This window comes from Argentina anserina, chromosome 2, assembly GCF_933775445.1.
Source record: "Argentina anserina chromosome 2, drPotAnse1.1, whole genome shotgun sequence".
In the NCBI taxonomy this organism is placed as follows: domain Eukaryota; kingdom Viridiplantae; phylum Streptophyta; class Magnoliopsida; order Rosales; family Rosaceae; genus Argentina; species Argentina anserina.
This window is the reverse complement of record NC_065873.1, coordinates 12171470-12185111: the sequence shown is the minus strand read 5'-3', so window position 1 is coordinate 12185111 and position 13642 is coordinate 12171470. Positions and strand designations below refer to the sequence as shown.

Here is a 13642-nt window from a genome sequence, read left to right as displayed (position 1 = left end):
TTAAGTAAAGTCGTTCCCAAGTCCCAACTAGCCAATGAATTTCTTTTGTTCATCGACCCACTTGAGCCTCAATGTCTGTCTGTTTTCCAAAAATTCTACAACAATAGATAAAATTGTAAAGGTTTTGCGTCTACAGAACTTTGATAAACTTCAATGAGTATATTTCAGTAATTTCATTTCCGTTTGAGTAGTACATAGCCCACTCACAATCTAATAGATCACCACCCTTATATCTATCATCCATCTGTTTATACTTTCTACAACAATAGCCATGATTCAATCAAATTGACTATCACTGACTTTTACATGAATTATCTGCAAGGAAAAAAAATTAATATACATGTATCCTAATCTTGTGCAGAGATACCAGATATGCAACGTAGACTGTCAATAACCGAGTCAATGAATTCATGAGAGCAACTAGTTGCTGCAAACATCAGGTGTTTAGGTGCTTCTGCTCTATCAAAATAAAATGCACCTGATACAAGTTTCTCTTTTGGCTGTAAAGCCAGCCAGATAATGGTGTCTGCACCTTCATCGTTTGTTCTAAGCTTTCCCGAAAGACTAAAACAGATATAAAAGGAAGATATATCAGTATAATAGCAAAAATATACACTGAAAATACAATGTGACAGGTGAAATGTTCTGTACGCTTTAAAGAAACTTGGCAAACTCTTGGCAACCCCAGCCGTCTCAGCCCAACCAGGGTGCATAGAATAGAATCCAATGCCCTTGCTTTTGTTCATTTCAGCCCATTTCTCAGTTAGTGCAACCTGAGAAAGAAATATATAGCTCTTCAAATTTGCTTGAAAGAAAACAAGTTATAATCAAACAGACCTACACACATTTTTAATTTTCTTTGGTTGAGCAGTAACACCTATCTGGAGACCAACAAATGATTTGACATCACTAAGAGATGAAAGATTGCAGACCTGATAAAAAATTGTATGCATAGTAAATCAGATGAAAGATGTTTCTTAGAGCATGTTACTGACTATTGTTTTAGTGATAGTCATTAAATAACGAAGACCACAAAAAAAGGATGACATACCTCCAAATGAACATTTTGGTTACCAGTTGTAGACTCAATTTTAGATTGTGCAGCTTCACCCCTCTCCTTGTTTCGACATACCATATAGATAGTCGCCCCACTTTACAGTAATAAAACTCATTTGTATATAATTAGTACACTTTGTAAGAATTTGAAGTTCATAAACAAGTGAGTAACTGAAAAGTAACACAAGAAAAGTACCGTGATGCGAGTCCCTCGGCAGTTGCAAAACCAATGCCAGAATTAGCTCCTGTTACAATGCAGTTTTTTCCATCTATCCGTGTTTCCATGTCTTCTGCCTTGAAATTCTTTGAATGTTCTCTACAATGCATTATGCATATACTTCAACATAAATTACTGAAACCTAACAAAAACGCATGCTTCCTGGTCATTACACACCAACATTGTTGAACAATGTCCTAAAGATATAGGATACAAGAGAAACCACCCATTTGTACAATTCTGATTCATGATCAATCTTTATTACCCAATTCAAAGTCCGAAACGATGAGCCCATGAGCGTCTACCATGTATATATGCTTTACTATTATCTATTAAAGAGTATATATTTTCCAACATTCTAGAGTAGATTGAACAAAGCAAATGAACAACATACAAGTCAGTTCAAAATCTAATGAACTAGTAATCAAACAGTTCAAAAACCATCCCAACCAATGAACAGATATAAAGTACTGAAATTGGACATTACATGAAACCGGGCTTGGTGAAATTCAGGTACCCATATGTTCCAAAAGTCAACTGTCTCCATGCCTGCAACAGAAAACAGAATCACAACTATAAACAAACACAGAATCATAACTGAAAGTCTGAAAGCTCAAAACTTGGAAAGCTGAACTGGGTATGTACCCTGAGAAGAAACAGTGTAAGCCCTGTAAGGGATATGTGAACTTCACATGTCTGAGAGTCGAACAAGTCTCGCTCTGGGCCTTTGCTTTCTCGAGTGGAAGATCTCTCATGGGTTTTAGTACTGTACTTTTAGTCATAGATATGCCACGTTGAAGAAAACACTTCAGGGTTTTGTGGGGTTAACATTAAGTAACCTGATTAGTATTTGCGTGGTTTAATGAAGATTGATCATGAAACTGAATCAACATGTATTTTTCTCTAGGAGCAGAAAAAAAGTTGGTTAATTATCATATGGGTGGTTTACTTTCGATAATTCAACTATGAGGCTTTGAATTTAGACAAAATGAGCGCTCTAGAGCTAACGGGTTTCTAAATTTGACTTGTTCCAACATTGGAGGAACCTCCAATCCCATGATGTCCTTTCTGGTTATTTTGATGCCAACCTTGAGACTCAACATTGCACATCTGCACCATAGGGACATTTGTGCTTTCAGTTTTCACCCTAAACTCAGCTTTGGTGTATTAAGAAACACCAAGCTATTTCTCACTCTTGAATCCAAATACCGCTCTTCCTTTCATAAGATGACTGATTTCGTTACCATGTTAGCATGTTTACAGAAAACGTACGATGAATGAGTTCGCTACCATGTTAGCATGTTTTTAGTTTAGTTTGTATGTGTTTCATTTTGGTAGGCGAAAAAAATATGGATCTCGTGCATCCTCAATGAGCTTTCATTTGCGTGACAATCTGGAGGGCCACCTACACATCTCGTCTAATTTGGTCTTGCCTTATACCTACGCATATTGAGCTCAATTAATATCTCAATTTTGACTGCGGTCGAGTTCAAGTTATTCCATGTCCAAATCAAAGATAACGAGACGAGAAACACAGAATGCCGAGCATCATCTAAAAACATCCAGTAAAATTTTGTATTCACTTGTAAATTTACAATACCAGAAAGCTTCCTCGATAAGGTTTGATGATACAAATATGTAAAGCAACTTTTACTCTTCATTACTGTATGATGTATAGCTCAACTCAACTTGTATATATGCTCCGCGACTGGTCGGAAAACAACCTTATACGATTTACAATCTATTAGAAGAGTACGCCAGTGTTTCTCTTGATTTCTTTGGCCAGACAACGTACATCATTGCTATGTTGTGGACTAAGTGATCACAGCAAAGAATGATACAAGCTGTATATGTAATGAAAAAAAAAATCCTGTCTTGCTGGAACTTCCACGATATAGTAGCCTCAATTAACCAGTCAACGATCCCAATCACATATACCCTGCATGAGAAAGCAAGTTTATGAATACAAGCACACATATCAGAAGGATTCATAGAGCAAAAACAATGTTACATGAACAGTTGCTGAATCCGGAATGGCCAATTAACAGGCTGTGTAATGATCTCATTTACATCAATTCAATGAAGTGAATGTGTTGGGAAGCGATGGAGCAGTAAGAGAGTCATAGTTTGCAAATAAGTATTCTGTGACTTCTTTCTACTACATTTACAACCCCATTTCTGACTAAATAATTAATTTACCTCAAGACATCTCGTGATTCGAAACTAAAAGAAAAGGGCATTAACATGCAGCATCATTTGATACGTAATTCCAACATCTAATACTTGTGCAAGCTATGTGACATAAACAGCCCATAGTTGTGGTTTACTCTAGTAAAAGTGAAGTCGAAACAAAAAGAAGTGACAACAGATATATAGCTTTTCAGAAACTGGAGGTACCTACAGATGTGCAACATGCCTAGTAAAATACGCACCTGTTCGAATTTTAAGCAGTTCATTCCAACATCAATACCCATATCCGTTGCGATTTCCTCATTTTCAATCTCTGCATCAGTGAATGTGAGTGCACGTTGAAGCTTCCTAGGGGAGAAAACCTCAACCTCTGCCATATAATATGCAGTCACCGGTCGATGATCAGAAAATTTATGTTCAGTCCTTCTATAATGCAGTAACCTCATTCCTCGGCCAAATGAAAGAATGCGGTCACACCTGCAAAAGGGAGGCACAGAATTGTAAATATCGTATAAGGAACTGTTATACAACAATATAAAGAGAACACTAAAAGTAGAAGAAAAAAGCTATTGAAAAAAATACAAAACCCTCATTCTTATTAAGGAATACTTTTTCAAATTCCTAACAATACGTCAGAGTTCACCCTATTTTGCTGTATAATGAAAGTATATATGTTTCCCAATTGAAAGTCTTCAAAGATTTTTATCACTACTTTCACCACCAAACCAGCAGTGATGCAACAGAAAATTTCAAAGCATTACAAACCTTTGAAGGATCTTTAATTAGTATACTAACATAAAACAATATTCACCATGAAACAGGGAGAATCCCAGAAAGAAGTTCTTTAAATTTTGATAATAGAAACACAGATGTGTTAAAGCAATGTCAATGAACAGAATATGTACTAACTTAAAATATATTACTTCTATAGTTGGACTTTTCCAGATAGTGAGTTACGCCTAGTTGCAAAATCAATAAATGGTTGCAAACTTCCGAGATGTTTAATTACTTTCGTTTCTAAAGTCTCTATAATAAAACATATTTATAACATTATCTCCAGATCCTTTTGGGATGTAAATAATGGAAAGAACTGTTTCAATTATAAGGTTAGAGGCGAGACAATTGCAAACTAGTTCAGTAAACATCGAAACCCTGAAGTGTTTAAAGTACAGAATGGAAAACACAGTGCATTTATTAAAAAAGAAAATGAACAAATAGTGATGTGTCAATGCAAAACATACCATGCTGGAGTCCGCCTCCCACCTTTTGGATCCTCTCCATAATACTTGTCTGAGTTCATCTCATACTTATAAGTTGGCGGGAAATTTAGAACACCTTCAGACCATCCATCAAATGCACAACCTTTTTTGAATTGTCGTGCAAGCTGTCAGAATAATGACAATATGTCTTAAGTTATATTTGGAATCTCAGTTAATTTGATCAAATACTAATGTTCAATCATTTAAGAAGAATTCATTGTATAAAATCCCTCCAACATGTCCGGAATTTACAGGCTGTCATATCAAGCCTTACAAGCACATTGTTAGACAGTAGAACATGCAATTCTCATAGGTTAGAAAAGATGTTCGACCAGTCACACATTCTGGATACAAGCTAACTAGCATATCACAGAGACATTTAAAAAAAAACAAAAAGATTAAACTCAGTTTACCCCCGTTTAGGGGTACCTTCATGTTAGTATACAAACTTTTAATCATCAGAATACACCCTGAACTCTTTAATCATATCCAAATTGCTCCTTCTCCGTCCAAATTGGAAGTTAACTCAGTCAATTATATGCATTTATATCATAAAATGATCATTTGAGCCCTTAAAATGGTCTTATTGTCAAACTTAACGTCCAAATTGGACAGAAAATGAGCAATTCAACATATTTAACTGAAATTTGAAAGCTCAGGGGGTAACTTGATCAAATTAAAGTATGGAAACTAACATGATGTTCCCTCCAAACCTCTGGGGGTAAACTGAATTTAATCCTTAAGTATCTTGTTCCATCTTGTATCTTTAATAAATTACAGTTATTAATGTCCAATGTAAAATTGAACTACCAAAATTTGGTTAATTCATCATTACTAGCCTTTAAAGTAAAGAATTAACCAATTGAAGTAATTCAAAGAACTTTAAAGTTTATTAAGCATCTACTTTTAGGCAAGCATTAACCATTAGAATGACAAATTGATATACTCAAATTGTGCTTATCAAATGTTTATTTGTTTCAAAGATTGACTTGGAATCTGTACGCATAGATCAGTCGGCAAAGAATTGGTTGCATAGCACCAATACAGAGCCACAGTAAAAGCTGGCTAGAAGATATATGTGATCACTACTAGACACATTATCAACCAGAAATAATTTTAAAGGAACAATCATTCTAAGGAGCAGTAAAAAGTGCACCTGGTCCTTCTCAGCCAACCGGGACCAGTCCTTTTTGGAAATGAGTTCTCGGGTTTTCTCATATGACAAGTTGATACGATAATTTAGATCACCCAACCAAATTATTTTTCTGCAGTAGTGGTAAATAGCTTCAGTGTAATCTCGTCACGAGGAACATGTAAGCTCCTTATAAACACTAAGAAAGTTGCAGTGATACAATTAATTTGCATGTCCGGCACTTTTATTAGGAGATTATAACTTTTAACATTTAGTAGCTATACTAGAATTGCAAAAAAGGCCAGTACTTATAAACACATATATATGAATACAAAAGCATATGTTTTATTTTGGAGGCAAAAGGGGGAAAAAGGTATAAAGGTGAAAAAACAAGGTAAATAGAGCATTGAGCTTCTTAACTTTACGTGCCATATACTTACTCATGGTCATGGATACTTTTAGGAAGTCCAATACCAGAAAAAGAATGAAAGTGAGTTCTCCGATGAATTTCATGCACATCAGCATTTCTTTTTTGTTCATCTACCTCCCTTTCACCTGCTGTCAGGTGAGTGCACACAAAACAAAACAGTGTCTGATATATGGACATACTCACAGATACAGCTCCCTGGCAAAGTTGAGACATTGGTTAGTGCAGAACATCAGAGAATGGGACAAGATGAAAGACGACTCAATATTATTTCCAAAGTACTTATTCTTTACTGGTTTGAAAAATCATCGGAGAAACTACGTGTGAAGCCTCCTAACTAAGGATGATTTATTAAGGAATGCGTATATAATAAAGATGGACCTTGACGAATGTTATCATTAAGATCTAACAGAAATATATTTTATGAACAAATCTTGACATGGGAATTAGTGGATATATGCATTGCAAAGTTCAATGCCTACAAATCGTAAACAATAAAACCTAGGGACACACTTTTCAACAAAGAAAAGAAAAAGAAGCTAGGGTCACTGAAGTCCCTAAATAGGTGCAGCAATGATGATGATCTGGAACATAAAACTGAAAAGGGGAGGGGTACAACCAGAGTTCAATTCTTATCTGCTATGTCATACTGTTACACTCAGATAGAATTCAACAGCAATGAAATAATGGGATCTCTAGAAGTGCATTTGTAATTTAGCACCTCCACTAAAGCATATTTATTAAAATTACATAAAACGCAATAAAATTTTCAGGTACTTTTCAATTAGCACTTTAGGAAGCATAATTCAAAATCACCAAAAGTGCTTTTGTAACAAAGCATAATTCCCACTTTGAGAAGTCATTGTAGTGTAAAGTTGCTTTTAGCAAAGTTTAGAAGCAATTCCAAATGGACATGATAAGAGAATTCAAGGACGTAATTGTGAGATGACCTCATCAGAGTAGCCAACCACTAACAATAACAGTCATTATAATGAAAATTATAAGACAAGAATAAAAGAAAGAGAAATTTGTAAAAAGGAACAAACCTTGTTACCAATGTAACCCATAACACCAACACCAACAGTCGACACCTTTAGGTTCTGAATGTGTTTACGCAAGCTCCTACGAACCCATACAGTTAGGAAGATCCCAACCATCTGCTTACTTACTATCCTTACATATGATGATCTTCTTTCTCGTTTCATGAGAGATTCAAGATCAATCTCTCCAAGCAAATCTAATTCTGGTGTCCTGCCATTGGCAGTTGACTTGAAAGAATTGTATGTCCTGAAAGATTTAGAGGACTTGAAAGACTTTGTTGGTCTAAAGGAATTTCGCCGCTCTAATAAGTGCTGTGATAGCAAGTTCAATGGACGCTCTGGCCAGTTCATACCAATTCTATCAGACCCACTAAGCATTTTGGTTAACTTTCCATTATGTTGGACATCAGAAGCATCTTCATCTAATGAACAATCATCTGGCCGAAGGCAATATAACCGATCTAATCTCTTTGGAGAAGAATGTTGCCTCTGTAAATCCTCTCCAATTGGCATCCCCGGATTACTACTATCAGTAAAGTTTGAAACTGAACCATCAACATTCTCTGTTTCACTTGTGACTGATGTAGCATTACTGGCACCAAAATCTTTGGGTTCGTCATCCAATGGATGGACTTCATTACCAATATCACAATCACTTTCATCTAATATCTCCTCATCTATATAAGGGACATCATCAGAAGGCCTAAATTTTGAGGGTGATGGGGGATCACTAAAGGATTTAACTTTGTTGGTCGCAGGTCGAAATCTATCCAGCGTTTCACGAATCACGTTTTCCCACATACTAACTGGACGGCTGTCTTCAGCACCAAATATATTTCCAGCATTTAGTGGCACCATCTCCTGAAGACTGAAAATAAAGCAGATTTCATTTTAAAGAAAAACAGTTCAGGCTGAACAACACATTACAATACAAATCAAAGTGGTAGAAGAAACAAAAGAGGGGATAAAAAGCAGCACAAGGAATGTTGTGTATAGTGTAATAGGTACGATTCAGGTTATTCAATAGTATTTACAAAAGCAAGAAACTGTGTGGGATAATAGATCAAGATAAACAGAATAGGATTCAATTCAAATTCAGTGAATCTTCAGATTGATAAGTGAAGGGGTCAGATGTACATACCCAAGTACATAGATGTCCGCTGGGTCATTGATATCTAGCCAGCCATCAATATCCAGGTCTTCAGGTGGAGTCTGTCCTCCAACATTCCATGTACCAACACATATTCTGAAACAGTCGGGAACTAAACAATATGAGTATTAATGCATGCAGCCAGATAAAGAATGCCTTCACAGTATGGTTTTACTCCATATTACAAAAGTATGGAAGACATACCTGAGTTCCTTTGTATTTATATATTGTGCTCTAAAGGTCTCTGATTTTCGTCTTCGTATTCTAGGAAGAGATTCTGCTTAGACCAGAAAAAAAAACATAATAAGGAAGAATAACTGTCGAAATGATACTGGAATTTGTTCGGGAACAGAAGACATTATTTTAGCTGGAAATGCATATGACATCCGACTATTTGAGACTAAGAAAGCTGATAAATTTACATTACCTCACTGGTAAAAAATTTAACCAAGAAAGGAAACCAGTCTGGTCCTCTTGAAACAGAAACCAGATACAAATTACATGTGATTCACCTTCATCACAGATCAGTAAATATAACGAAAATAAAAGGTAGAAGAAATTGTACCATCAGGGTCATCATCCTCAGACTCATCTTCTTTGATATCACTAAACCTTGATCCTCTGACCCGTTGACCAAAATCTGCAATGACCAAACTTCACAGTCAGTCCAAAACCCCAAAAGGGTATTCCTCAAACAAATACGCAATGTATAAACAAACATAAGTGAAGACACTTCAAATTCAAGAAACACATGTACCTTGCTGCTGGGTTGGGGAGTCAGGACCCCAGTCGTCGTCATCCTCAGTGTCGGCGCTGTAATCGGAGTCTTGGGCGGAGATGTTGAGCCATTTGCGCATCACAACTCTGGGCCAGAACAGCTGTATGCACGACCAATCCAAACAACACAGTTCAGCCCATTTCGTCTGCAAATTCCTCTCAGTTTTCCCAAAAAATTAAACCCAACAAATAACACAGCAAACAATGCATCATCATCATCATGGTGATTCATGAATTCATGATGATGATAAAACGTTAAACATAAACAGAGAGAGAGAGAGAGAGAGAGAGAGAGAGAGAGAGAGAGGAAGTTTTACCTGTTGCGGGTTCTTGGAGTGGGGCTTCATCTGTGGAAGCGAAGTTAGAGAACATAACCAGGACAACAGAACAACAACAATCAAGAACAATGTTTGAAGGGAGAGAAGGGCAAGTTGAATAGATTTGGGAGCGAAAGAAGAAGACTGCCGCCAACGGCCAATGGAAATGAAGTAATAAGCGGAATTTTGAAGGCTGGACTTGTAAATTACCACGCTTTTGACTTGTTAATTATAATTACAGCTAATAATCATTATTATCCACAGTCCTAACTACAGAACCACTACGCAAATGTAGCCCGCGATAACCGAAACATTGCCGGAACCTTCATTTGCTTTCTTCTAGAACTCAAAACACTAGTACATTTCCGGTAAAAAGTAGAAAGCTGGCGCCTTTTGAGTAGTAGACACCGGTTTTTTATGTGCTCGAGGCAATCTAACCCTAGCTCAAGCATGCCCCTACTCATGAGCCGATGATAGAGGTCGGGGTCGGAAGCTACGGTTGCCTTGTATTTCACGGCAATTGTAATATTAGCTACCCAATAGCAAATGTAATTAAATTCAAAAATATTGACGGTATAATAGTGTTCACGGAGTCTGATCAATAAAGTTATGTTTAATTATCCTTAAATGTGTGCTCATTGGTAAAGAAAATAGTTTGATACGCTATCAGGTTCACTTCAAATTATGGCTTATCAAATACAATTTCCTCAATTAGTTATGGTCCAAATGAACATCATAATGTACGTACCACCAAGATATCCTATGCTCCTGGCTTCTTTACATCTAGAGACAACGAGTTTCCAGATTTTGCATCAAATATAGTTTGGTATGAAGGGTTTTACTTATGATGTGTCGTAACCTATCACAATCTCCCCGTGCAAAGAGTGGCCTGGAAATAGACTCATCACCGTTTTATCTATTTTAAATCAAAAGGACCTTTTCACTGGCCTCTGATAGGGTTTTCTTTTTGCTATAAAAATGAATAAATCATAGCATTCTGTGAGCCCACTGCTTGCAAAAGTAATATAGGAAAGGGAAGTCACCAAAGATTTGGATGTTATTGTTATAAATGCGGAGTTCAATGGTTATGAACTTATCAAACTTGAGGACCTCCCCATTTTCTATGCAGTTCCTGCCTCATTTGGTAGGAGAAAAATTAAATTTATGTAGGGAGACCTTTTTTAAACAAAAAACGCAAAGGCTTCTATTGATCATAAATAGAACATCAACACATTATACCTTCGCGAGCTATGTTAAAATTGAAATATGTAAAATTACCACAATTTTAAAAATCTAAAATTTTGGCAAATTCTATACTGAAACCATAAGAATAAGCTCCAAAATCCAAACCAAAACCCATTAATAATGTCAACTTATTAAGAAATAACAAAAAAAACAAAGCCGAAAAGTCGCCCCCAGATGAAGGTTGTAGTAGGAGTGACCTGATTTAGAGATTTCCTTATAAAAGTTTATATGCAAACTGTCTTTATATTGCTTTTTTGAAATACCAACATTACGTTCAATATATATAAGATTTTATACATTGCAAGTTATTTGAAATATAAATAATTTCAATGGTTCCACTGTGGCAGTAAAAAATTCATTATTTATTGGCTGCCGACTACCAGAATTTCAACCTAAATATACAATATGAGGTCTTAGTAGACTTGGTTGAAAGGTATGAACTCAATTAAAAATTGAAATATGTTTTCGTTCATCACCCAAATATATTTAAATTTAAGTTCCTTTTTGGTTGCAATATCCTCTATAGTTCTATACACACATGACACATATAAGCAAACAAAAAGGCCAACAATGTTTGAGCTTGTGACTTCAACTTATTCGTCCAATCCATCCTATACAGTTGCCATACTGTAGAACGCAATCTAGAGTTTATGTGGTCGGGGAGATCCGATCCAAGCTACAACCAACAAAAACAACTCAAGTACTAAAACGATTTTTCCCGAGTTAAATTCATATATAATCACCTACTTATGAAAGTAAGATTAATCCATTACACTAAATACATGTTTTTTTGCGCTAATTAGTCGTATAATACGGTTCTAATTATACACAAAATTGTTTTTTGAAGAAATTTTAGTGAGGGCCAGCTAATAAGAGGAAGACGTGTAGGCCTACATGAAATATATTATACCACTTACCCAGCAATCTTCTTAGACTGACAAAATACACTCACATTTTCAACAGGACATGTTCCTATTGGCAAAAGTATATATTCTCAATCAAATGGTCGAGAAAATATGACCCCTAATTTACTATACGCTTAATTAGTTCTTGTTTAACAATGGACTTGACTGAACAAATAAAATATTGGAAGTCTTGCCAAATTAAGATTCATTGAACTGTACAGATGTTGGTGCTAAACCGGAAAAAGTGGCAGCATGGAGCCGCCGTGGTATGTTTAAGAATACCGTGACAATGTGACACTCCCCATTAATCTAATAATTTGATTGAGAATATCGTCTTGTATATTTCTCTAAATTGAATTATTCCAAGGTTTCTATTTGTATTCTTGCAAATATGGCCCTCTTAATATCAAAAGGAAATATAATATGACCCTCTAAAAGTCTATTACAATTTGACCTCCCTCAGCTCCCAGAATGAAGTCGAAAAAACACTAATTTCAATATATAGTCTCAATAATTCAGGTCAGGAGTATGATAAGACCTGTCCGATATGATATCTAGCTCAGACGGTCGTACTAATTTCGAAGAGTTTTGTAGTTTAGCTTAATTCTGTTTCATTTTTTTTAGGTCCCAGTCGAGGTCATATCGATCATCATGTCGCCTGGGGAGGCATAGTCAATTTTTGTTTTTTTGCTCGTAACTCATGCTATAAATATTTCAGTACAGATCTCATATTTCAGTACTAACGATATATAGTTACTCCTTAATCAATCTCGATCATGCATATATATGTTCATATCTAAAAACGACTCTGCCAGATCGAGGAATGAGCGCGCATTTCTACAGAACTGATAAGAGAACCAAAAAAAAAAAAAAGATCTCGATCGAGTATTTGAAGAACATGCAGAATAAACAGATTAGAATACAAGAGTGAGTATAATGTTGTCGGTAATCGGGTTAACAAAAGCTTTGATTTTAGGCATTAGTTGCTAGTCCCTTTGTTCTTTTCATTTTTGGAATCCAGATAGAAAAGAGAAAATGAGTGGTTTTAATCATTTACAGCAACATAAAATTAAGGGTAAAAGTTGTAAAGGCAAGAAGAAAAGAACAGCAGATACGAGAGAAATTAAGGAAGAGCAAGCTGAGGAATTTGAACTTATTTGCTTTCTATTCTTGATATATAAAATGAGATTCAAATCCCAGAATAGCATGTATGTATATGCACTTGTTAACAATAAAAAATGGAATAAAAGCGGAACCAAATATGAGAGACTGAAGTATATAATTATTGCAGAAACGTACCTTAATCTGCCTTCGGTTGGATGATGGAGCTAGCTAGCTAGAACAATTAATAGTCTTGTGTGGATCGATCTTTACAGTAGAAGCAACTCAGAGAGGCAACTGATCGATGATGAACTCGATCGATTGACCAAACGAAGAGAGCTAGCAGCTGAGACTAACCTGGTAGCTAGCTAGGACACTGAAGCAAAGCTCTCTTCTGCACGTTCCCTCTGTATTGTATGAGAAAAACACATATGAAGTAAGAGCTGGATTATGTGGGCAGATGTATATATAGAAAAATAGATCAGCAGCTCATTGCATATACGAGTGAGAAGGAAAGAGGCTACGGAGGGAAGAAAGAGACGAGTGGCTTACTGGCTTTGTAATTGGCTGTTTTAATAGATATAAGAAGCAAGCAGCATATGTGTCTCTTTCTATTTAGTGTCTGATTTCAAGACACGTGTAGATCACTGTCACTTCTGCATGTGAAATGTGGTATTTTTCTTTCATAGCTTAGCTATCTTGTAGAATTATTCATAACAGTGGACGGACACCAAATCAGTTAGGGGACAGTCGGGATTTCGAGATGGTCATACCCTAAAGTTGAGGTTGGGGGTTCCCATTTCAAGCTATTCCTATTAGGAATCCT

The 13642-nt window shown here is 36.0% G+C and overlaps 2 protein-coding genes across 6 annotated transcripts; both read right to left on the bottom strand.

The window, feature by feature from the left end:
* Positions 1–347: 347 nt before the first annotated feature.
* Positions 348–2028, bottom strand: LOC126783958 (uncharacterized). Its single transcript, XM_050509481.1, is given in 8 exon segments — positions 348–564; positions 652–805; positions 878–932; positions 1052–1151; positions 1253–1372; positions 1761–1822; positions 1919–1966; positions 1969–2028. Coding segments are annotated over 8 exon segments (816 nt in total).
* Positions 2029–2821: 793 nt separating this feature from the next.
* Positions 2822–13331, bottom strand: LOC126785388 (type IV inositol polyphosphate 5-phosphatase 3). Of its 5 annotated transcripts, none has more exons than XM_050511062.1 (12): positions 13015–13331; positions 9566–9595; positions 9229–9394; positions 9037–9111; positions 8676–8751; positions 8463–8567; positions 7328–8189; positions 6295–6479; positions 5879–5987; positions 4705–4847; positions 3671–3940; positions 2822–3212 (listed from the first exon to the last, which is right to left on the bottom strand). In XM_050511062.1, the coding sequence occupies exons 2-12, from the start codon at positions 9593–9595 to the stop codon at positions 3008–3010; spliced, it is 2226 nt and encodes a 741-aa protein (XP_050367019.1). In that variant the 5' UTR covers positions 13015–13331; the 3' UTR covers positions 2822–3007. The 5 variants fall into 5 exon arrangements, with proteins under 5 accessions (XP_050367019.1, XP_050367021.1, XP_050367020.1 ...); XM_050511064.1 differs by having other exon boundaries at positions 9229–9349; XM_050511063.1 differs by lacking the exon at positions 13015–13331 and having other exon boundaries at positions 8676–8748; positions 9566–9939.
* Between the last annotated feature and the right edge of the window lie 311 nt (positions 13332–13642).

Excerpts from the sequence above, each read along its gene's own strand:
- LOC126785388 (XM_050511062.1), bottom strand. The coding sequence starts at position 9,595 with ATGAAGCCCCACTCCAAGAACCCGCAACAG. Across the intron at positions 5,988-6,294 it reads AAAAGTATCCATGACCATGA|AAAAATAATTTGGTTGGGTG; the intron begins GTAAGTATATGG and ends CCACTACTGCAG. Across the intron at positions 3,213-3,670 it reads GGCATGTTGCACATCTGTAG|GGTATATGTGATTGGGATCG; the intron begins GTACCTCCAGTT and ends TTTCTCATGCAG.